This window comes from Aquarana catesbeiana, linkage group LG02 (assembly GCF_042186555.1).
Source record: "Aquarana catesbeiana isolate 2022-GZ linkage group LG02, ASM4218655v1, whole genome shotgun sequence".
Classification (NCBI taxonomy): Eukaryota; Metazoa; Chordata; class Amphibia; order Anura; family Ranidae; genus Aquarana; species Aquarana catesbeiana.
Genome location: NC_133325.1, coordinates 580,268,279 through 580,294,118, shown reverse-complemented (window position 1 = coordinate 580,294,118; position 25,840 = coordinate 580,268,279). Strand labels below are relative to the sequence as shown.

At 45.1% G+C, this 25,840-nt stretch overlaps 1 protein-coding gene across 2 annotated transcripts in view; it reads right to left on the bottom strand.

Annotated features, from left to right (window-relative positions):
- The window catches only part of RPS6KA1 (ribosomal protein S6 kinase A1), a 295,808-nt gene that overhangs the window by 157,343 nt on the left and 112,625 nt on the right, over positions 1 to 25,840 (bottom strand). For both annotated transcript variants that reach the window (XM_073616152.1, XM_073616150.1), the window contains exon 2: positions 21,386 to 21,430. In XM_073616152.1, the coding sequence (XP_073472253.1) occupies positions 21,386 to 21,430 (45 nt within the window). The remainder of the gene's footprint in view (positions 1 to 21,385; positions 21,431 to 25,840) is intronic.

The window sequence follows — 25,840 nt, the reverse complement described above, 5'->3', positions numbered from 1 at the left end:
ATAATCTGATCTTTAGTAAACAGCTTTAGAGGGCTGGTCACCCCAGGTCATATGAAAATTATCTGAATGGGGCAAGCACAAAATTTTTTCCCATACAATACCAGAATGTACAATTTTTGTGTAATCAGTATTCGTCTGAATAAAATTGAGTGACCAAGACCATGCACGCTTTGAGATGAAGGAGTACATTAACCATACAATACAGCACATTGCATTACATGCTAAATTGTATTCTGTCGTACAAGAATTTTTGTAACTTTATTAATCTCTTGATTTTTGATAGGAGACTAGCATGCAAAAAAAAATAAATAAAAAGCGTCCGATATTTTAATCATGTGTACGAGGCTTTATGCCCTGTACACACATCGAACATTGATTGGACATTCCGTCAACAAAAGCCATGGATTTTTTCCGACGGATGCTGGCTCAAACTTGTCTTGCATACACACTTTCACACAAAGTTGTCGGAAAATCCGATCGTTCTGAACGCGGTGACGTAAAACACGTACATCGGGACTATAAACGGGGCAGTAGCCAATAGCTTTTGTCTCTTAATTTATTCTGAGCATGCGTGGCACTTTGTGTGTCGGATTTGTGTACACACAATCGGAATTTCCGACAACGGATTTTGTTGTCGGAAAATTTTATAGCAAGCTCTCAAACTTTGTGTGTCGGAAATTCCGATGGAATGTGTGATGGAGCCCACACATGGTCGGAATTTCCAACAAGGTCCTATCACACATTTTCCGTCGGAAAATCCGACCGTGTGTACAGTGCATTACACTAGTGTAGAGTCTTCACAAAGAAAAGGCAAAACACATTACAGCATTGTACAAGCATCAAGAGACTTGCTGGCAGACATCTCCGTTGTACCAGGGCAATTGCCTGTTCATGGTTTACATTCTTCTTACCATAATTTGATTCTGCTTGGGATCAAATGCTGCATTTCCCAGGGCTCAGTATTAATATATTGTATATCTTAAAGCCCAACTGAACTTTCAGTTAATATCAGCTAACTACATGACAGATGAATCTTACATTTCATTTTCTTTCGAAAGCAGCCATATCCTAATTTTAAAAAATGGTCTCCTGCATGCTGCAGAAAAGTACCCTAGATCTTCATTTACAAAATGTGCAAAAAACAAGTTGTGCACTTGTGGTGTTGTTAATAGCACCCAAAACGCGACGAGCAGACGTGTGTTTTTCGGAGTGAACAAAACTTTAGGCTAGGGCCTCATGCACACTGGTTTATTGTAAACACTGTTATTCCTGATAGGAAACCTAAGCACCTATTTAGCATTTGGACGTTTGTTTCATTGGCCTAGAATTGTGATTTATTTTGGCCACTGAAATGAATAAACACTCAAGTGCTAAACGCGCCTAGTGCTTAGGCATGTTTAGATGCGTTTGGCGTTTATGCCCAAACGCTCCTCTCCTGAGCGTTCTCTTTCTTCTGCGTTCAGGAGAGGAGTTTTGACTGCCTCTAAACACTGCTGCTCCTGAATGTCTCTAAACGGCTATATATGGATGGACACATAGGCTTTTATTAAAAGGGAGCTCAGAGGCTTAGGCAAAAAAAAAAAAAAAACACACACAAGGCACCAAAAACAAGCAGCAGTGTATATGAACCAGGAGTCCTAAATACAATGCACAAAGCTTGAAAGGTGCACAAATAAAGGCCCCTTTCACACGGATGGATAGAATGGTGCTTTTAGCTGCGGATTTTCTAGATTTCTACCGCAGCTAAAAGCACACAATGCTTTCCTATGGGCCCATTCACACACTGCGTTTAGCTGCGATTTCGTTACATGCGGTTCCGTGCGAATAGAAAAAATAGAATTGACTGCGTCCAGGAGCGATTTAGCACAGCTACCTGCACATAACCGCAGGTAATCGCAGTCTTTTGTGTCAACTGCGGATAGCAGCGTGAGAAAAAACAAAAAACAAAACAGGAAGCACATCATAGAAGCAGCAGGTATACCTGGGAAATTAGACAGGAAGTACAGAGGAAAAGAGGAGAAGAGAGCATGGCGGCACGAGATATCTCCCATGAGGCCATCATAGCACTGGTGCATGCCCGACCGGAGTTATGGGACTCAGAATGCCCAGGATATGCCGACCGAGTGTTGAAGTGATCAAAGTGGGAGGAAGTATACAGATTTGTCACACCGCACTGGGACGATCTGTCTGCAACTGAACAGGAGAACCGAGGCGAGTACAACGTTTGTCGTGTCTATGTAGCAGGGTACACCTGCATCATAGCTGTTTCCCATTCCAACCAAACTTAACCAGAAGCTGAAGATTTACCCCCTAAAAATGACCAGGCCATTTTGTAGCGATACAGCACTGCGTCGCTGACAATTGTGCAATGCTACAAACCAAATTTGTTGTTTTTTTTTTCAATTACAGTGTCTTTGGGAAAGGTTGTCTGTACTAGTATGGTTTAGTGAAACAAAAATTTGCGGGAGGGACAGCGACATTTTGGCAGACACATTGCACACTTTTCACCCTTTTTTTGGGGAGGGGTCAGTACTAATGGGAAATCAAATGGTTGGTGTCTCCCCTAGAAGTGTTTCTTGAGTGGGGGGTGATAGTAGATCTCTCTTCACTTTTGTTCCTAATGCGTTATGTTTGATATATAACAAATTGTTAAATATATATTGCAGGAAAGGAGGTTTATACACGATGGAGGTCCCTACGCGACCGGTACAAGAAGGAACTAAACGAAGAGAGGTCTGCGGATAGAAGCGGAGCACCCTCAGTGCGTCATAGGCCTAACCCCCATGCAGAGGCTTTGTCATTTTTGAGGCGCACCACCGAGATGCGGCCGTAAGTATATATATATATATATATATATATATATATATATATATATATATATATACACACACACACACACACACACACACACACACACATACATACACACACACACACATACATACATACATATAATTTTCACTTAATTTTACTTTGTGAGCGGTATAACTGCACTGTCCCATTGATCGATTTAATGATACATTGATACACACTGCTCCTTCACCACTCTGCTGCTAGCGTGATTTTTGTTCACGTCTTGCCAGCACACCACTCCATTTTAAATGGTGTTCAAACCCCTTTTTTTTGTTTAAAAATGTTCCCCCCCAGCTCCAGATAGAGGTCTACTCTGTAGTGTACACATGACACTATTCTGTAAACACTAATTTTTTTTAAAATTTTATTCTTACCTAGAACTGTCTCCAGTGTTCCTGCAAGATCAAGGCGTGCAAGTTCGTCACCAGAAAATGATCACGCTGACCCAAGTCAAGAAACCAATTCAGAGACAGTTTCATCCCAAGAGTATCAACCGGTCACTCAAGAACCTGCGGTATGTATTTTCAAAACGTCACAACCTCCATCCACAATAAAATTATAACCGAATTTACAATGGCTGCTGCTGTTAGTACAAAATGGTTTCTTTTTTTTTTTTTTTGGGCAAAGTACCAAATCACTACTTCTGGCTTTGGAGGTCTTGTTGCTTATATAGTGGCATCTTTTCTTTTTGGGGGGGGGGGGGGATGCCTGTCTCTGATCAATTCACAACAGGTGCTGCAAGCTCTGACACGACTTCAATATTTGGGCAAGCATCAGGTTTATCGGTATGTTGTCCACCAAGTGTGACCTCCACATCAGAAGCATAATCTATATATTCTATCTATTTGCAGGCAAATCCTAATAGGAGAACCCGGTCTACTTCCACCACACGTCAAACATCCTGTACTCAGGAGCCACCTTTTGAGTAATATTTTGATCGTATAATTCAAGAAATGAGAAACCAATCACAACAACCTGCCACAAAAGCTGATGAATTCCTCAACATCTCAGACCCTGATGTGATCTTTTTGAGAATGTTACTATGTGTATTCAGGGAGATTCCTCCTGATAAGCGTACTGAAGTCAGGGGTGATATACATGCCTATCTTACGTATATAGTCTCTGCTTGCAAAGAGGAACGCCCATATCCAAAATTTCAGCCATGGGGTCTTGGTTTAACACACCTGGTGGCTCTTTTAATAAACCAACGCCAAGTCATCAGTACCATGAGACCACACCAGACATTAACCCATACGCAGGACCGCCGCCAAGGTATACACCTTTACCATCTAATCCTGGTTTTCAAAGAATGCATGTGCAGTCACACCCACTCAGTTCACCCTCATCTTCCCAATCGGGATCCCCTATAGATGTTGGCAGTGAACCAAGCCATTCTTCCCTGCGTTCCACTTACCCAGTGTATGAAAACTTGTAGTTTAACTATTTTAGTTTATTATTTTAATGACGGTTTTATTTTTCAGTGTCTGTTAATGCTTACAGGAGAATGTTGGACGCACTCTGAAGCACTTATACCTTTACACAAAGTAATGTTTACAACACCTTACTCTATTTTTATGGAATATTCTATATTTGTGGTTGCTTGAGGGTTCACATAAGGGATTTTTTGGGATGTTATCTGTTCTACTGAGTCACTTTCTGTTGTACCAATTCCTGTTGTACTTGAAAATAAAAAAAACATCTCAACATTCCAAAGGAATGAAAATATAATGAAAAAAAATTACTACAGATGCAAGCATCTGTTTTTGTAAGGTTTTTCTATTTTTTATACCCTTTGTCAATTTACATAGCAAAGATAAAAATAAAAATTCAATTTGATTGAACAAACTTGTCAACTACTTTATTTCAACAAAACAAGCAGGGTGATGCAAATGGGTAAATAAAATATTAAACAAAATCATACTGCCACGGTAGCTATCCATCATCACTAAGAAAATAATCGTTGAAGTGTTCACGGACTTGTAGCGCATGATTGCTTGGCCGAGTGGTAGTAACATGCCCTCTGTGTTCTTCTAAAAAAGGTAACGGCGATTCATTGGGCACAATCTCCTTTCCCCTTACAAAGTTATGGAGAACACAGCATGCCAAAACCACATTGACTGCATGATCCACTTCCAGATGCATTGCAGTCAGCAGTACACGCCATTTTGCGCTACAAATACCGAATGCACACTCCACCATCCTGCGTGCACGGCTCAGACGATAGTTGAATATACGCTTCGTGGCAGTAAGACCATGCCTGGTATAGGGCCTTAGGAGGTGGGTGGATAGGGCAAATGCCTCATCTCCTAGGACTACTAGGGGCAGATCCGGTCCAGCAGTACCAGGTAGAGGCCTTGCCTGTGGGACATTAAAGTCTCCGTACTGCAGCCGCTGGCCCATCATGGAATTACGAAAAATCCTGGAATCTCCAGAACTGCCATAAGCACCAACGTCCACTGCTATGAAGCGCATGTTTGCATCACTTAGTCCCAGCAGGACAATGGAGAAGTACTTCTTGTAATTAAAGTAGCAGGAACCTGAGTTTGGTGGATTGATGAGCCTGATATGCTAAGGCCCCGATACAATTTGGGAAGTTTGTCTTCTCCCAAAATTCCTCTGTAATCTCTTCCCACAGACTGGCTGTTGGTTCTGGCATTATTGTACTCTTAAGCTCCTCCCAAATGGCAGTACAGGTGTCATGTACAACAGTCGACACTGTTGAAATTCCCATGAGGAACTGGTGATGAAGGGAGGTAAAACTTGCTCCAGTGGCAAGGTATCTGCAATACAACATTGAGAAGCATTCAGAAACTAGAAAAAAGTATGAAATATATATAGATGTAACTCACACACTATTGTCAATAATATAAACCTGCATGTGCATGAATGTAAGCATAAAGGTATGGAAAACCTACCTTAGCGTCAGTAACAGCCGCTCTTCCTCACTAATGCATCTTCTCATGTTGGTCCTGTGTCTGGTAAGGCGTCCTCGAACAAGTCCCAACAATTCATCAAAACTCACCACCGCCATCCTCGTATAGTTGTAGAACTTGTCCTGATGAGTTCTCAGTTCGCCATACATGAAGACCAAGTAGCCGATCGAAAGATGCTGCGATATTAAAGGGTGCACCCAGTAACGACGGGGACATCTCCTGCGCTCGATCGCTTTTCTCCTCTTCATTATCATCAACAGCAATATGAGCATTGCCATCAAACATGCGTTCATCTTCAAAGATTTCAGCACAATCGACAGAACACTCCTCTCACTGCAAAACTCCAACACACACTCAGCCAGTACACAAAGACAGGAAATACATGATTTGAACTGCAGAGGACCGAAATGCATCATGGGTAGATTCAGGATCAAACAAAAACATTGACTACTGCAGCTGAACGCAACCGCGTGAAAACGCACGTAAACGCAAGTGATCGCACTGTACAAATGCAGCTGATCGCAGTGCCTGGAGTCTTGAATTTCACAGAAAAAAACATGCTTTTAACTGCGGCAGAATAGCCGTCCGTGTGAAAGGCGCCAAACAGTCTGTCCTATGCGCGTGGAACAACGTGCAAAAAAAGCACAAATGCATTGGAAGTCATCATGTGAATGGGGCTTTACCGGCTCTCACACCTTTCGTTTTTAAGGGGTTGAAAACCTCTGAAGTGAAAAAAATTAACAAAGCATCTCATTCTATAGTGTGTACTCACCTTGATCCAAAGCACCTAGTGTTGTTCCTTTCTTTCCTCTCCTCCCTATGCTATCTGCATGAGTCACTTCTAACTAGAGCTGCACGATTAATAAAAAAAGAAAAAAAAAAAAAAAAAAAAACACACAAAGCCCCATTCGGACAGGGGAGGAGAGAACGATCTCTGTTCCTACTGAGTAGGAACAACGATCTGGCTCCTCCTCTAGTCAGTCCTATCCCCCCCCCCAGTTAGAAACACACCTAGGGAAAACATTTAACCCCTTGATCGCCCCCTAGTGTTAACCCCTTCCCTGCCAGTGACATTTACACAGTAATCAATGCATTTTTATAGCACTGATCGCTGTATAATGGTCAATGGTCCCAAAAAAAAGTGACCGATCTGTCCACCGCAATGTCACAGTCCCGAAAAAAATAAATAAATAAAAATTGCTATTCGCCGCCATTACTAGTAAAAAAAAAAAAAAAACCCCATAAATCTATTCCCTATTTTGTACACGCTATAACTTTTGCACAAACCAATCAATATAGGCTTATTGCGATTTTTTTTTTTACCAAAAATATGCAGAATACATAATCGGCCTAAAACTGAAGAAATTTGTTTTAAAAAAAATTGATATTTATTATAGCAAAAAAGTAAAAAAATATTGTTATTTTTTCAAAATTGTCATTTTTTTTTTGTTTATAGTTCAAAAAATAAAAACCGCAGAGGTGATCAAATACCACCAAAAGTAAGCTCTGTTTGTGGGGAAAAAAAAAGGATGTAAATTTTGTTTGGTTACAGCATCGCACAACTGTGCAGTTGTCAGTTAAAGCGACGCAGTGCCGTATCTTAAAAAATGGCCCGGTCAGGAAAGGTGGAAAATGGTTAATCCAGCATTTCCACGATTCATTCATGTAAGTGCAGGGTGTTCTCTGCTCATTCACAGCTGTCAAAAAAAAAAAAAAAAAAAAATTATAAAAAGCCTGCAAATGTTTATCAACCTAGTCAGCACTGGAAGATAACTATAAGAGCCGGTTCACACGGGGGCGACTTGTCAGGCGACCTAGCCGCCTGACACGTCGCCTCCCGTTCTGTACAATGGAACCGTTCTAATCGGAGCGACGCAAGTCGCTCCGACTTAGAAGAAAGGTTCCTGTACTACTTTGGGGGCGACTTGCATAGACTTCTATACAGAAGTCGTCTTGCAAGTCGACCCGGCAGTCGTGTGCAGGTCGCCTCGGTGAGGCGACCTGCAAGTCTTGCCGCCTCTGGTGTGAACCGAGGCTTAGGCCTCTTTCAAATGGACTGTCCGTTCAGGTCCGCCTGTCAGTTTTTTTAGGTGGACCTGAACGGACCCGCCATAGACATCTATGGAGCGTCGGATGTCAGCGGTGACATGTCCGCTGACATCCGACCCGCTCCGATCTGAAAAAGTGTAACGGAGGAAAAAACCTACTTTTACATCCGTTTTCGGATGGGATCGGGTGACGACGGACTCTACGGTCCGTCATCACCCGATCCCCCATAGGGGAGAGCGGCGCTCTGACCTGTCATTTTCCTGCTCAGCGGGGATCGGCGGAGCAATCCCCACTGAGCAAGCAGATATTCACGGGGCGGATCATCACTGATCCGCCCCATGTGAAAGAGCCCTAAACAAAGTATCTTTTGATTATTTTAGAATTTAGATCAAAGGAATAAACATATGCGAACATCACAGAACCACAGCAGACAGCCAAATCTCCAGAAGATTTACCCCCCTTCATGATCAGGCCATTTTTTTGCGATACGGCACTGCATTACTTTAACTGACAATTGCACGGTCATGCAACGCAGTACCCAAATAACATTTGTGTCATTTTTTTCCACTGCGGCAGAATTGAATATATTATATATACACACACACATATAGATATAGATATAGATATAGAGAGATATATAGATATAGATACATATACACACACACACATATACACTTTTTTTTTACATTCTGCTAAACATATCCAATATAAACAAAAAAAAAAAAAATCAAAATTTCTTCAGAAGTTTACGTCAATATGTATTTTGCTACATGTTTTTGGTATAAAAAAAATCCCAATAAGTGTATTTAATTTGGTTTGCGCAAAAGATATAACGTCTACAAGATCTATACTGGAATTTTACAATTTTTTCTTTATACTAATAATGGTGGCGATCAGCAACTTATAGCGGGGCTGCAATATTGCGCTGGACAATCTGGCACTTTTGACACTGTGGGCACCAGTGATACTAATACAGTGATCAGTGCTAAAAATATACACGTCACTGTACTAATGACACTGGCTGGGAAGAGGTTAAACATCTAGGGCAATCAAAGGGTTAAAATGTATGCCTAGCCAGTGTTTGTGTGTGGTGTGTGTGGTGTTTTTACTAAGGGCTGTGATGAATTTTCTTACCCTGTTTTACAAGGAAAGAAAATCCATCACATCCTCGCTGTCAGAACAGAGCTCTGCCTTGTTTACATAGGCAGAGCTCTGTCCAACTTCTCTCATTGATGATTGGCAAGTAGCGGACATCCATTGGCCAGCACCCGCTGATCGACTTCTGCTGTGGGGCGTCCCCTACCCATATGTGCAGAATCATATATACGGTAATTCTGCACAGAACGGCACCCTGTAACAGTAAAACTAAACATGTACATTTTATGTAGGAGGATTTGTTTTATCCCTGTGTATCACCTGGGGCTGGTCATTTCAATGGGTAAAGTTTTAGAACGTATTTAGCTGATTTATGTGCTGGCCTCCTAAAAATGCTAACTTCTTGGCTTCCTCTTACTTCAATATGTTGATAAAATGGCCAGGTACAAGTATGAAGCAGTTTAGGTCAGACTGAACTCCTGATCTGCATATTTTTTCAAAGTAAGTGAAACAGAAATACTTAACATGATATTAAACACACTCTCTTTAACCACTTCCATACTGTGCGAATTCCAGCTCTCCCCTCCTACATGTAAAAATCATTTTTTTGCTAGAACATTACCGGTACTCAGAACCTCCAAACAATATATATTCTTTTTGGACACAGACAAGGAGGAAGGGACAGTGAACGGCAGCTTTAACCTGTTTTTTTTGCAGAATATAGAAAAAGAACCCCATAGTGACCGAGTAGGAACAGCATGTAATACGGCACGTACTGACAGTTCTTAATTATGTGGATTTAATGACACACTAGCCAGTTAATTATGACAAAAAGGCACCTAGCATTTTTAAAGAAAAGAATAGCATTGGCAGTCTCCACATTTTTCTCAGTACACGTTTCCTTTAACTTTTCATGTCTTTTTTTAGGTTTAGCACACTGCAAACAATATATATTTGCGAAGGGAACACGCCTTATAACATGCACATGTCTATACTAGTATGTAATATGATGTTTAGTGCTTTCTGATTTAAGGCAGCTTTTCCATTTTAATTAGAATGCATAGTTTGGAGTAACCTGTGAACTGTTTATGAGCTTCCAACATTTGCACACAACTCCAGCAGAAATGTGGAAAATGATTTGTCCTAATTTATTTTAATATATTCTTTAATATGGATGAAGAATGACATTTTAATGGTAGACAATAAGAGTATTTTTAAAGACAAAGATTTCTGACACCGTTTTGTACGACACACACACACAAACCCAAATACTGCATTCATGTACTTAAAGTCCATCTCAAGCACAATTGTTGTTTGTCTTTTGTTTTTTTTTGCATTACATTGGATTTTGTGACCGCGCTGGAGACATATCTGCTCACTAGAGCAGCACGATTAATCGTTACAAAATTGCAATCTCGATTCAACCCACCTCACGATCTTAAAGTGATTGTAAAGCTTCATTTTTTTATTGATTTTTTTTAAACAACAAACACGTTATACTTACCTTCTCTGTGCAATGGTTTTGCACAGAGTGGTCCCAATCCTCCTTTTCTGGGGTCCCCCGTGGTGCTCCTACTCTTCTCGAGTGCCCCCACAGAAAGCCACTTGCAATGGGGTCACTCATGCAGGCGCGCTCGAGTCCTGCTGCTGCGTACATTGACACTGACAGCACTCAGCAGCAGGAGCCATTGGGGCGTGCCATCAATCTATCCAATGAGGACCCAAAACAGCAGCTGGAACTGCTGTGTTGTTCCCCATCGCTGGAACAATTGGGTTAAGGTAAGAAAAAAGGGGGGTCGGGGGTGCTGCAGTACAAAAGGTTTACAACCCCTTTAATCTGGCATTTCCATGATTCAGTGCAGAGCTGATCTCTGCTTACAGCTGTCAAAAAAAAGGCAGCTGTTCGCTGCTCAGCGCTGAGAAAAAAGGAAAAGGAACAAACTTTGGTCTGTAAATGAGGTCAGTTTAACCACTTAAATACTAAGCGTTTTTCTGAGATTTGTTGCTTACAAGTTAAAATCTGTACTTTTGCTAGAAAATTCGAGAGAGATCGAGAGAGAGATCGAGAGAGAGATCGAGAGAGAGATCGAGAGAGAGATCGAGAGAGAGATCGAGAGAGAGATCGAGAGAGAGATCGAGAGAGAGATCGAGAGAGAGATCGAGAGAGAGAGAGATCGAGAGAGAGAGAGAGAGAGATCGAGAGAGAGAGAGATCGAGAGATCGAGAGAGAGAGAGATCGAGAGATCGAGAGATCGAGAGATCGAGAGATCGAGAGAGATCGAGAGATCGAGAGAGAGAGAGATCGAGAGATCGAGAGATCGAGAGATCGAGAGAGAGAGAGATCGAGAGAGAGAGATCGAGAGAGAGAGATCGAGAGAGAGAGATCGAGAGAGAGAGATCGAGAGAGAGAGATCGAGAGAGAGAGAGAGATCGAGAGAGATCGAGAGAGAGAGATCGAGAGAGAGAGATCGAGAGAGAGAGATCGAGAGAGAGAGATCGAGAGAGAGAGATCGAGATCGAGAGAGAGAGATCGAGATCGAGAGAGATCGAGATCGAGATCGAGAGAGATCGAGAGAGATCGAGAGATCGAGAGAGATCGAGAGAGAGAGATCGAGAGATCGAGAGATCGAGAGATCGAGAGAGATCGAGATCGAGATCGAGATCGAGATCGAGAGAGAGATCGAGAGAGAGATCGAGAGAGAGATCGAGAGAGAGATCGAGAGAGAGATCGAGAGAGAGAGATCGAGAGAGAGAGATCGAGATCGAGAGAGAGAGAGAGATCGAGAGAGAGATCGAGAGAGAGATCGAGAGAGAGATCGAGAGAGATCGAGATCGAGAGAGAGAGATCGAGAGAGAGAGATCGAGAGAGATCGAGAGAGAGATCGAGAGAGAGATCGAGAGAGATCGAGAGAGAGATCGAGAGAGAGATCGAGAGAGAGATCGAGAGAGAGATCGAGAGAGATCGAGATCGAGAGAGATCGAGATCGAGGGAGAGAGATCGAGGGAGAGAGATCGAGGGAGAGAGATCGAGGGAGAGAGATCGAGGGAGAGAGATCGAGGGAGAGAGATCGAGGGAGAGAGATCGAGGGAGAGAGATCGAGGGAGAGAGATCGAGGGAGAGAGATCGAGGGAGAGAGATCGAGAGATCGAGATCGAGATCGAGAGATCGAGATCGAGAGAGAGAGAGAGAGATCGAGAGAGAGAGAGAGAGAGAGAGAGATCGAGAGAGAGATCGAGAGAGAGATCGAGAGAGAGATCGAGAGAGAGATCGAGAGAGAGATCGAGAGAGAGATCGAGAGAGAGATCGAGATCGCGATCGCGATCGAGATCGAGATCGAGATCGAGATCGAGAGAGATCGAGATCGAGATCGAGAGAGAGAGATCGAGAGAGAGAGAGATCGAGAGAGAGAGAGATCGAGAGAGAGATCGAGAGAGAGATCGAGAGAGAGATCGAGAGCGAGATCGAGAGCGAGATCGAGATCGATCGAGAGAGAGAGAGAGATCGAGAGAGAGATCGAGAGAGAGAGATCGAGGGAGAGAGATCGAGGGAGAGAGATCGAGAGATCGAGAGAGAGAGAGAGATCGAGAGAGAGAGATCGAGATCGAGAGAGAGAGATCGAGAGAGAGATCGAGAGAGAGATCGAGATCGAGATCGCGATCGAGAGAGAGATCGAGATCGAGATCGAGAGAGATCGAGATCGAGATCGAGATCGAGATCGAGAGAGAGATCGAGATCGAGAGAGAGAGAGATCGAGAGAGAGAGATCGAGAGAGAGAGAGATCGAGAGAGAGAGAGATCGAGAGAGAGAGAGATCGAGAGAGAGAGAGATCGAGAGAGAGATCGAGAGAGAGATCGAGAGCGAGATCGAGAGCGAGATCGAGAGCGAGATCGAGAGCGAGATCGAGATCGATCGAGAGAGAGAGAGAGATCGAGAGAGAGAGCGAGATCGAGATCGAGATCGAGAGAGAGATCGAGATCGAGATCGAGAGAGAGAGCGAGATCGAGATCGAGATCGAGAGCGAGATCGAGATCGAGAGAGAGAGAGAGATCGAGAGAGAGAGATCGAGATCGAGAGAGAGAGATCGAGATCGAGAGAGATCGAGATCGAGAGAGATCGAGATCGAGAGAGATCGAGATCGAGAGAGATCGAGAGAGAGAGAGAGATCGAGAGAGAGAGAGAGATCGAGAGAGAGAGAGATCGAGAGAGAGAGAGATCGAGAGAGAGATCGAGAGAGAGATCGAGAGAGATCGAGATCGAGAGAGAGATCGAGAGAGAGAGATCGAGAGAGAGAGATCGAGAGAGATCGAGAGAGAGATCGAGAGAGAGATCGAGAGAGATCGAGAGAGAGATCGAGAGAGAGATCGAGAGAGAGATCGAGAGAGAGATCGAGAGAGAGATCGAGAGAGAGATCGAGATCGAGAGAGAGATCGAGAGAGAGAGAGAGATCGAGAGAGAGATCGAGAGAGAGATCGAGAGAGATCGAGATCGAGAGAGAGAGATCGAGAGAGAGAGATCGAGAGAGATCGAGAGAGAGATCGAGAGAGAGATCGAGAGAGATCGAGAGAGAGATCGAGAGAGAGATCGAGAGAGAGATCGAGAGAGATCGAGATCGAGAGAGATCGAGATCGAGGGAGAGAGATCGAGGGAGAGAGATCGAGGGAGAGAGATCGAGGGAGAGAGATCGAGGGAGAGAGATCGAGGGAGAGAGATCGAGGGAGAGAGATCGAGGGAGAGAGATCGAGGGAGAGAGATCGAGGGAGAGAGATCGAGGGAGAGAGATCGAGGGAGAGAGATCGAGGGAGAGAGATCGAGAGATCGAGATCGAGATCGAGAGATCGAGATCGAGAGAGAGAGAGAGAGATCGAGAGAGAGAGATCGAGATCGAGAGAGAGATCGAGAGAGAGATCGAGAGAGAGATCGAGAGAGAGATCGAGAGAGAGATCGAGATCGCGATCGCGATCGAGATCGAGAGAGATCGAGATCGAGATCGAGAGAGAGAGATCGAGAGAGAGAGAGATCGAGAGAGAGAGAGATCGAGAGAGAGATCGAGAGAGAGATCGAGAGAGAGATCGAGAGCGAGATCGAGAGCGAGATCGAGATCGATCGAGAGAGAGAGAGAGATCGAGAGAGAGATCGAGAGAGAGAGATCGAGGGAGAGAGATCGAGGGAGAGAGATCGAGAGATCGAGAGAGAGAGAGAGATCGAGAGAGAGAGATCGAGATCGAGAGAGAGAGATCGAGAGAGAGATCGAGAGAGAGATCGAGATCGAGATCGCGATCGAGATCGCGATCGAGAGAGATCGAGATCGAGATCGAGATCGAGATCGAGAGAGAGAGATCGAGATCGAGAGAGAGAGATCGAGAGAGAGAGATCGAGAGAGAGAGAGATCGAGAGAGAGAGATCGAGAGAGAGAGAGATCGAGAGAGAGAGAGATCGAGAGAGAGAGAGATCGAGAGAGAGATCGAGAGAGAGATCGAGAGCGAGATCGAGAGCGAGATCGAGAGCGAGATCGAGAGCGAGATCGAGATCGATCGAGAGAGAGAGAGAGATCGAGAGAGAGAGCGAGATCGAGAGAGAGAGAGAGATCGAGAGAGAGAGAGAGATCGAGAGAGAGAGAGATCGAGAGAGAGAGAGATCGAGAGAGAGATCGAGAGAGAGATCGAGAGAGATCGAGATCGAGAGAGAGATCGAGAGAGAGAGATCGAGAGAGAGAGATCGAGAGAGATCGAGAGAGAGATCGAGAGAGAGATCGAGAGAGATCGAGAGAGAGATCGAGAGAGAGATCGAGAGAGAGATCGAGAGAGAGATCGAGAGAGAGATCGAGAGAGAGATCGAGAGAGAGATCGAGAGAGAGATCGAGAGAGAGATCGAGAGAGAGATCGAGATCGAGAGAGAGATCGAGAGAGAGAGAGATCGAGAGAGAGATCGAGAGAGAGATCGAGAGAGATCGAGATCGAGAGAGAGAGATCGAGAGAGATCGAGAGAGAGATCGAGAGAGAGATCGAGAGAGAGATCGAGAGAGAGATCGAGAGAGAGATCGAGAGAGAGATCGAGAGAGAGATCGAGAGAGAGATCGAGAGAGATCGAGATCGAGAGAGATCGAGATCGAGGGAGAGAGATCGAGGGAGAGAGATCGAGGGAGAGAGATCGAGGGAGAGAGATCGAGGGAGAGAGATCGAGGGAGAGAGATCGAGGGAGAGAGATCGAGAGATCGAGATCGAGATCGAGAGAGAGATCGAGAGAGAGAGATCGAGATCGAGAGAGAGATCGAGAGAGAGATCGAGAGAGAGATCGAGATCGCGATCGCGATCGAGATCGAGATCGAGATCGAGAGAGAGAGATCGAGAGAGAGAGAGATCGAGAGAGAGAGAGATCGAGAGAGAGATCGAGAGAGAGATCGAGAGAGAGATCGAGAGCGAGATCGAGATCGATCGAGAGAGAGAGAGAGATCGAGAGAGAGATCGAGAGAGAGAGATCGAGGGAGAGAGATCGAGGGAGAGAGATCGAGAGATCGAGAGAGAGAGAGAGATCGAGAGAGAGAGATCGAGATCGAGAGAGAGATCGAGAGAGAGATCGAGAGAGAGATCGAGATCGAGATCGCGATCGAGAGAGAGATCGAGATCGAGATCGAGAGAGATCGAGATCGAGATCGAGATCGAGAGAGAGATCGAGAGAGAGATCGAGAGAGAGATCGAGAGAGAGATCGAGAGCGAGATCGAGAGCGAGATCGAGATCGATCGAGAGAGAGAGAGAGATCGAGAGAGAGATCGAGAGAGAGAGATCGAGGGAGAGAGATCGAGGGAGAGAGATCGAGAGATCGAGAGAGAGAGAGAGATCGAGAGAGAGAGATCGAGAGAGAGATCGAGAGAGAGATCGAGATCGAGATCGCGATCGAGAGAGAGATCGAGATCGAGATCGAGAGAGATCGAGATCGAGATCGAGAGAGATCGAGATCGAGATCGAGATCGAGATCGAGATCGAGATCGAGAGAGAGATCGAGAGAGAGATCGAGAGAGAGATCGAGATCGAGAGAGAGATCGAGATCGAGAGAGAGAGAGATCGAGAGAGAGAGAGAGATCGAGAGAGAGAGAGATCGAGAGAGAGAGATCGAGAGAGAGAGATCGAGAGAGAGAGATCGAGAGAGAGAGATCGAGAGAGAGAGAGATCGAGAGAGAGAGAGATCGAGAGAGAGAGAGATCGAGAGAGAGAGAGATCGAGAGAGAGAGAGATCGAGAGAGAGATCGAGAGAGAGATCGAGAGAGAGATCGAGAGAGAGATCGAGAGAGAGATCGAGAGAGAGATCGAGAGCGAGATCGAGATCGAGATCGAGAGCGAGATCGAGATCGAGAGAGAGAGCGAGATCGAGATCGAGAGCGAGATCGAGATCGAGAGAGAGAGCGAGATCGAGATCGAGAGAGAGAGCGAGATCGAGATCGAGATCGAGAGCGAGATCGAGATCGAGAGCGAGAGAGAGAGATCGAGAGAGAGAGCGAGAGAGAGAGATCGAGAGAGAGAGAGATCGAGAGAGAGAGAGATCGAGAGAGAGATCGAGAGAGAGATCGAGAGAGAGATCGAGAGAGAGAGAGATCGAGAGAGAGAGAGATCGAGAGAGAGATCGAGAGAGAGATCGAGAGAGAGATCGAGAGCGAGATCGAGAGCGAGATCGAGATCGATCGAGAGAGAGAGAGAGATCGAGAGAGAGATCGAGAGAGAGAGATCGAGGGAGAGAGATCGAGGGAGAGAGATCGAGAGATCGAGATCGAGATCGAGAGAGATCGAGAGAGAGATCGAGATCGAGAGAGATCGAGAGAGAGATCGAGATCGAGAGAGATCGAGAGAGATCGAGATCGAGATCGAGAGAGATCGAGAGAGATCGAGAGAGAGAGAGATCGAGATCGAGATCGAGAGAGATCGAGAGAGAGAGAGATCGAGAGAGAGAGAGATCGAGATCGAGAGAGATCGAGATCGAGAGAGATCGAGATCGAGAGAGATCGAGATCGAGAGAGAGATCGAGAGAGAGAGAGATCGAGAGAGAGAGAGATCGAGAGAGAGAGAGATCGAGAGAGAGAGAGATCGAGAGAGAGAGAGATCGAGAGAGAGATCGAGAGAGAGAGAGATCGAGAGAGAGATCGAGAGAGAGATCGAGAGAGAGAGAGATCGAGAGAGAGATCGAGAGAGAGATCGAGAGAGAGAGCGAGAGAGAGAGCGAGATCGAGAGAGAGAGAGATCGAGAGAGATCGAGAGAGATCGAGAGAGATCGAGAGAGAGAGAGAGATCGAGAGAGATCGAGATCGAGAGAGATCGAGAGAGAGAGAGATCGAGATCGAGAGAGATCGAGAGAGAGAGAGATCGAGAGAGAGAGAGATCGAGAGAGAGAGAGATCGAGAGAGAGAGAGATCGAGAGAGAGAGAGATCGAGAGAGAGATCGAGAGAGATCGAGAGAGAGAGAGAGATCGAGAGAGAGAGAGATCGAGAGAGAGAGAGATCGAGATCGAGAGAGATCGAGAGAGAGAGAGATCGAGATCGAGAGAGATCGAGAGAGAGAGAGATCGAGAGAGAGAGAGATCGAGAGAGAGATCGAGAGAGAGATCGAGAGAGAGAGAGATCGAGAGAGAGATCGAGAGAGAGATCGAGAGAGAGATCGAGAGAGAGAGCGAGAGAGAGAGAGATCGAGAGAGAGAGAGATCGAGAGAGAGAGAGATCGAGAGAGAGAGAGATCGAGAGAGAGAGAGATCGAGAGAGAGAGAGATCGAGAGAGAGATCGAGAGAGATCGAGAGAGAGAGAGAGATCGAGAGAGAGAGAGATCGAGAGAGAGAGAGATCGAGATCGAGAGAGATCGAGAGAGAGAGAGATCGAGATCGAGAGAGATCGAGAGAGAGAGAGATCGAGAGAGAGAGAGATCGAGAGAGAGAGAGAGATCGAGAGAGAGAGAGAGATCGAGAGAGAGAGAGATCGAGAGAGAGAGAGATCGAGAGAGAGATCGAGAGAGAGAGAGATCGAGAGAGAGAGAGAGCGAGAGAGAGAGCGAGATCGAGAGAGAGAGATCGAGAGAGAGAGAGATCGAGAGAGAGAGAGATCGAGAGAGAGAGAGATCGAGAGAGAGATCGAGAGATCGAGATCGAGAGATCGAGATCGAGATCGAGAGAGAGAGAGAGATCGAGAGAGAGAGAGATCGAGAGAGAGAGAGATCGAGAGAGAGAGAGATCGAGAGAGAGAGAGATCGAGAGAGAGATCGAGAGAGAGATCGAGAGAGAGAGAGATCGAGAGAGAGAGAGATCGAGAGAGAGAGAGATCGAGAGCGAGATCGAGAGCGAGATCGAGAGCGAGATCGAGAGCGAGATCGAGAGCGAGATCGAGAGCGAGATCGAGAGCGAGAGCGAGATCGAGAGCGAGAGCGAGAGCGAGAGCGAGATCGAGAGCGAGATCGAGAGCGAGATCGAGATCGAGATCGAGATCGAGATCGATCGATCGAGAGAGAGATCGAGAGAGAGAGATCGAGAGCGAGATCGAGAGAGAGATCGAGAGAGAGATCGAGAGCGAGATCGAGAGAGAGAGAGAGATCGAGAGAGAGAGAGATCGAGAGAGAGAGAGATCGAGAGAGAGAGAGATCGAGAGAGAGATCGAGAGAGAGATCGAGATCGAGAGAGAGAGAGATCGAGATCGAGAGCGAGATCGAGAGCGAGAGCGAGAGCGAGATCGAGATCGAGAGCGAGAGCGAGAGCGAGATCGAGAGCGAGATCGAGAGCGAGATCGAGAGCGAGAGCGAGAGCGAGATCGAGAGCGAGATCGAGAGCGAGATCGAGAGCGAGATCGAGAGCGAGATCGAGAGCGAGATCGATCGATCGAGAGAGAGATCGAGAGAGAGAGATCGAGAGCGAGATCGAGAGCGAGATCGAGAGCGAGATCGAGAGCGAGATCGAGAGAGAGATCGAGAGAGAGATCGAGAGAGAGATCGAGAGAGAGATCGAGATCGAGAGCGAGATCGAGAGCGAGATCGAGAGATCGAGAGAGAGATCGAGAGAGAGATCGAGAGAGAGATCGAGAGAGAGATCGAGATCGAGAGCGAGAGCGAGATCGAGAGCGAGAGCGAGAGCGAGAGCGAGATCGAGAGCGAGATCGAGAGCGAGATCGAGAGCGAGAGAGAGAGAGAGAGAGAGAGAGAGAGAGATAGGGAGGGAGAGAGATCAGAGACCCTAGAGAATAAAACGGCGGACGTTGGAATATTTTACGTCACACTATTTGCACAGCAATCTTTCAAAAGCACTTCAATGAATAAAAAAAAAAAACAAAAAAAAAAAAACAAAAAAAAAAAAAACAAAAAAAAACAAAAAACGTACAGTTAGCCCAATTTTTATGTAAAAGATGTTACTCCGAGAATTGTGATCTTTACCCTATGCAAAAAATTTTTTTTAAAAATGCAATTCTCATTTTAAAAAACAAAAAAAACAAAAAACGTACAGTTAGCCCAATTTTTATGTAAAAGATGTTACTCCGAGAATTGTGATCTTTACTCTATGCTAAAAATTTTTTTTAAAAATGCAATTCTCATTTTATCCAGAAAATCACTAATTCTCATTTTATCCAGAAACGTGTAGTTCTACTGCCCTCTGTCCCAGTGTCAGCAGAACAAAGAAATGCATATCACAAGAATCAAATGGCAATACAGCCCTGACAGATGTTCTACTAACGCCAATGATGGGGCACTATTCCTCCCACTGACACCAATTTTGTAATATTTTTTACTCCCACTGATCACAAAAGCCTATGGCATGGTTTACTCCCACTGGCCACGGTCTGGCCCCCCCTAAAGTCTGAAGGGCAATAAACTGGCCCTTTGTTTCAAAAGTTTGGAGACCCCTGCTCTAGTAGAATGTGTTCCTGCTGTCTCCCATCAGAATTCCTCTCATTTCCTGACCCTCTGACACCTGTCACCCAGATAAGAACAGAAAATCTTCCCAGCAATGGCACAGCCTGACAGAGGCCCAACTCTGTGAAACGTAAACGTCTGCCCTTGCAGTGAGGCCGCAGTATTAATGCTTGTATAGTCTAGGCCAGGGATCTCCAAACTTTTTAAAGGAAAAAGGGCCAATTAACTGGGCTTCAAGCTTGGGGGGGGGGGGGGGGGGGGGGGGGGGGGTCGTTCAGAACGGTGGCCAGTGGGTGTAGAAAATGCCCCATCATTGGTTTTAATGGAAGAAATAGTGCTCTGATAAAATTGTGTCAGAAGGAAAAGGCTGGGGGAGGGTCCAGTCCAGCAATGCAGAGAAGCCTACAGAAGCAGCAATTGGGCAAGTTAAACTGTTTTACCCAATCTCCTAGTCATAAACGAGCAGGTAACCCTTGCAGTTCAGGCATAGCTTTTCCCCAGAGTTTAGCTTTGAATCTGCAGTTTATTCTGCCTATATTTTGCCTTTCCTAGTTCCTCCTTCCCCCCCACATCAATATGCTGATCAAATTAATACATAAAACCTATTACATTCCTTATTTTAGATTTAATGATGTCATCACTAGGTCTCTGTGCGTCTCTATGCTTAGGAGGAGGGGCTGGCAAGGTGATGTACATTGCTTTCTGGACACATCACAGCCCCCTGCCTCAATACTCAAGAGCCCTCAGCCCTGATGCCAGCAGTGTGCTGGCACATGGGAGGAGTTATGCAAATATCAAAATGTCTACATGGGTGGGTGTGTTCCTTGGCATACTGCCCTAGTATGGTATACGCCCATATGTGATGCCAAGCCTCCATGACAGATGGAACTGAAATCCAATGAATGAAAAAGGGCAGACCAGGAACAATATGTCGGGAGACATTTGGCCCGTGTGTATGTTGGATGTGCGTGCTGGAAAACCAGCACCTGACTGGCTTTCGATCAGCGCTCTCAGCCAATGGCAGAGAGCACTGATCAGGAGTGTTCTGGTGGGGGGACCGTCCCCATGTTAGAACACAACAGCCCAGCGGAGGAGATTGCTGAACTATCCACTTACGATTAGTGTTTACCAGGGTTAAGCCTAGGGAGGCAAGCACTACATGCTAGACATCCTCCAACCAAGAAATTAGGTTGGCTCTGAGACTTGCTGTGGTTCTCATGAGAAGCTCACAGTGTGCAGTGAAGAGTAAGCAAATTCAGTACAAGAGATGAGTCTTTACAACTGTTCAAGACTGAAAGTAAGGCAGGAGATGAGCTTTAATATTTTACAATGTAAAAGAAACTATTGACCCTTCATGATAACAAGAAATTGACCTTTACTCACAACAGCAACTTAAGGTTTTATAGTCATGCAGCTGCACGTTTCTCACAGAGACCTTTAGTCGCAGGTCAATACACGCCAATGATTGTTACATATGACTCTTCAGCAAGGGAAAAAAAAAAACGAAGCCTCTGGCCATTGAATCACATTTACTATAAAAGTACATAAATACAGCACAGGCAGGGGGAATGTCAGAGCGGCATTACCTTTGTTGTGCACTTTCCTGCATCTTCTGAGGTAGCATGTCCATTCTGCAGAACAAAAAAAAAATACATTAGTTGGATAATAAACTTAAATGTCATCTATCCACGTTCCCTTAATCCTTCTCTAGTTAGACAGGAAACACCTAAACCACACAGGAGAGGTTTATTCATTCAAAGGCTTGAGATTAATCACTTGCAGGGCAATGTCTCATCTGAAGCCTGTTGAAACCAATATGGTCCAAGTGAGAAGATAGCCAACCAGAGTTTACAGTTGAGGAAAGATTTCCTGTGAAGTTCACACCACAACTTTGCAAAAATTTGTCATCGTGTTACTTAGAAAGAAAAAAAAAAAAAGAAGTTTATCTGCCCAAGTTTTTTTTTTTTTTTTACTCATCAAAATGTGATGACACCAATTAGTCTCCTGCACAGTGCCTGAGCTTGTATAATGTAAAATCCAATGTAGTTCGCCCTCCTGAAAAGACCAGGTGCTTCAAATAGCCACCCAGAGACCTGAATGACTGTGCATGGCTGTACTCGGGTATGCATTGGTGCTTACATAGTTTTTTGCATAGACCTATAAATTATACTCACATTTATGTGAGCACTGATGTATACCTGGAATACAGCCGCAACCATTCAAGTCTTTGGGCTGCCGTATGAAGCGCCTGAGCTTGCCAGGTGAGGGAAAATATACTGGAAATAACATTGCACAGACTCAGGCTCCTGTGTTAAAGAGGCCTTATACTTAAAAAAAAACATGGTTCTAGTCATATTGCTCCCCAAGCATTACAAGGATGGCAGCCTTGTGATGATCCAGCAGCGTCAGGACTAGGAATGAGCTCGATGTTTGAGTCGAACGCAAGTTCAACTCGAACATCCGGTGTTTGCCCATTCGCCGAACAGCGAATATTATGGGGCATTCGTGGCAAATTCGAATACCGCGGAACTCCCCATTCACCAATAAAAAAAGTCTTGAAAAAGTAAAAACGACAGGAGACTGTTTTTGACAATTCCTTTATTTTAAAAAAAAAGTGTCCCGCAATGTCCATCCATCTTCAATCACGGTGCCGGTGCCCCGAAAAATAGGAAAAAAAAAAAAAAAAAAAAAAAGAAAAGCTCCGCCTTGATGGGAGGTGTCCCACAGACTGCTGTCTTTTCGTGGTGACAGCTGTTATATAGGCAAGGGCGGGGCAACCAGGTGACCCGGTGACAACCAGGTGACCCTGCCCCCTTCTGACATCATGTGATGTCAGAAGGGGCAGGGTGACCCGGTTAAGTCACCGGGTAGCCCCGTCCTTGCCTATATAACAGCTGTCACCACGAAAAGACAGTAGTCGGCGGGATGCCTCCCCTCCCATTTCTTTTTTTTTTCTATTTTTCAGGTACGGGTACCGTGATTGAAGATGGATGGACATCGCGAGGAATTTTCATTTTTTTAATAAAGGAATTGTCAAAAAACGGTCTGTTTTTACTTTGACACTTTTTTGGTGAATGGGTAGAGGTACAATGTACCCCATACCCATTCACATGGGGGTCCTGGGATCCAGGGGCCCCCTTGTTAAAGGGGGCTTCCAGATTCCTATAAGCCCCCCACCCGCAGACCCCCCCACAACCACCGGTCAAGGGTTGTGTGGATGAGGCCTTTGGGACCCTAAAAGCAACCTCCCCATGTTGAGGGCAAGCAGCCTGGTATGGCTCAGGAGGGGGGGGCGCTCTCTTATCCCCCCCCCTTTTCCTGGCCTGCCATGGCTGCTTGCTCAGATAAGGGTCTGGTATGGATTTTGGGGGGACCCCCGCGTCATTTTTTTAAAACACTTTTTATGGCAATAACTTGCATAGAAGCCTTTAAAATGAGCGCTTTTGATTTTTCACGTTTGTGTCCCATAGACTTAACGGTGTTCGCACAAATTTTTTGTCTGTTCGCATGTTCTAATGTGAGTCCACCTGGGGGCGGGGTATGGGTGGTGTTCAGCTCATCCCTAGTCAGGATGTTGGATCAACTTCCATCTTTGGTCATTATCTGTACAGTATGTTTAAGGTTCTAAAAGACAGAAGGTTTTTTTACATTAACGCATTATTATAAAAAAACCTTCTGGGTGCAGCCCCAAGCACCCCCCCCCCTTTATACTTACCTGAGCCCGGTCCCAATCAAGCGATGTGCATGAGAGAAGCGGCTCTCCTGAGTCTCTCACCTCAATAGATCACACAGCAGCTTGAGCCATTGGCCAGTGGGCCAGTGAGCCAATGAGCCAATGAGCCAATGAGGAGGGGCAGGGCCAAGCCTTGCTCTGTGTGTTAATAGACAATGTAGCGAGCCTGATGGTGTGCCCCCATAGCAAGAGGCTTGCTGGCAGGGGACCCAAAAAGAAGAGAAGAGGATTGGGGCTGCTCTGTGCAGAACCATTGCACAGAACAGGTAACGCATTTATTATTTAAAAAAAAAAAATACTATTACTTTAAATGTGCTCAGTTTTATGGGTGTGTCCCTGAAGAGAGGTCAGTTGGCTTACTTGTTACGATACCCCTACGTCTAATAAAAAATATATAAAAACTCATTGCTGAAACACCTACTCGCAGGCTGCTATAGTGTGTATTCCGGCACTGTGGAAGGAGTACTGACCCTCCCAATAGATTTCACTGGCTAGCCAGGATTCAGGAAATACAACTGATGGAAGAACTCACTTTGACAATGAAAAAACATATTGAAGATCTGGACTCTGTACTTCTTTTACAAAGAACAGTTCCTCCTTCTTGCCCCCTCATAAACCCTATTTTACTCCCAGAGATTCAGGATGAATGGTCTTTCCTAACCCCCCCTTTTTTTTCCTCCCTCTTTTCTTGCCACTTCTTTGCTCCCCTAGTCTGAGTCTTACTCTATCATGCAAACTGTAAAAAACTAGGGAACAGTAAATGCTATTTGAATATAAATTGCACGGTTGCAACGCTGTACCCAAATAAAATTTGTAATTTTTTTCCCCACAAAAACTTTCTTTTGGTGGTATTTAATCACCACTGGGTTTTTAATTTTTTGCGCTACAAACCAAAAAGACAAAAATAAATAATTTCTGCTTTAAAACAAATCCAAAAAAAAAAATCTAAATGCTTAACCACTTCAATACAGGGCACTTATACACCTTCCTGCCCATGCCAATTTTCAGCACTGTCGCAGTTTGAATGACAATTGCGCGGTCATCCAACACTGTACCCAAACTAAATTTTTATCATTTTGTTCCCACAAATAGAGCTTTCTTTTGGTGGTATTTGATCACCTCTGCGGTTTTTATTTTTTGCTAAACAAATAAAAAAAGACCAAAAATTTTGAAAAAAATAAGTTTTGCTTTTGTTTCTGTTAAAAAATTTTGTAAATAAGTTTTCTCTTTCACTGATGGGCACTGATAAGGCGGCACCAATGAGCGGGCACTGATATGAGCATTGATAGGAGACACTGATGGGTTCTTATGGGTGGCACTGATAGGCGGTACTGCTGGGCACGATACGTGGCACTGATACGCAGGCACATAGGGGGCATACCTGGTGGTCCAGTGTGGATGGCATCCCTGGTGGTCCTGGGCGGCTTCCCTGGTGGTCCTGGGTGGGAGGGGACTGTGCTGATAAACAATCAGCACAGACCCCCCCTGTCAGGAGAGCAGCCGATTGGCTCTCCTCTACTTGCGTCTGTCAGATGCGAGTGAGGAACAGCCAATCACCGGCTCTTCCTATTTACATCCTGATCAGCCGTGATTGGACACGGCTGATCACGTGGTAAAGAGTCTCCTTCAGAGTGTCAGACTGACACACCGCAACAACGATCAGCACGATGCGCGCCCCCGGGGGCGCGCAGCGGCTCAATATGCGGACGTCAATATGCAGACATCATATGACGCCCAGTCAGGATATTGAAACCACTTTGCCGCCGTCAGTCTGCTATATGGCGGGCGGCAAGTGGTTAAAAAAATTTAGGCCAATACAGTTGTGCTCATAAGTTTACATACCCTGGCAGAATTTAGGATTTCTTGGCCATTTTTCATAGAACATGAATAACATAAAAACATTTCTTTTACTCATAGTTAGTGTTTGGCTGAAGCCATTTATCATCAACTGTGTTTACTCTCTTTAAATCATAATGACACCAGAAACTACCCAAATTACCCTGATCAAAAAAAAGTTTACATACCCTGGTGATTAAGGCCTGATAACATGCACATAAGTTGACACAAATGGGTTTGAATGGCTATTAAAAAGGTAACCATCCTCACCTGTGATCTGTTTGCTTGTAATTAGTGTGTGTGTATATATAAAAGGTCAATGAGTTTCTGGACTCCTGACAAACCCCTTGCATCTTTCATCCAGTGCTGCACTGACGTTTCTGGAGTCCGAGTCATGGGGAAAGCAAAAGAATTGTCAAAGGATCTGCCAGAAAAGGTAGTTGAACTGTATAAAACATGAAAAGGGATATAA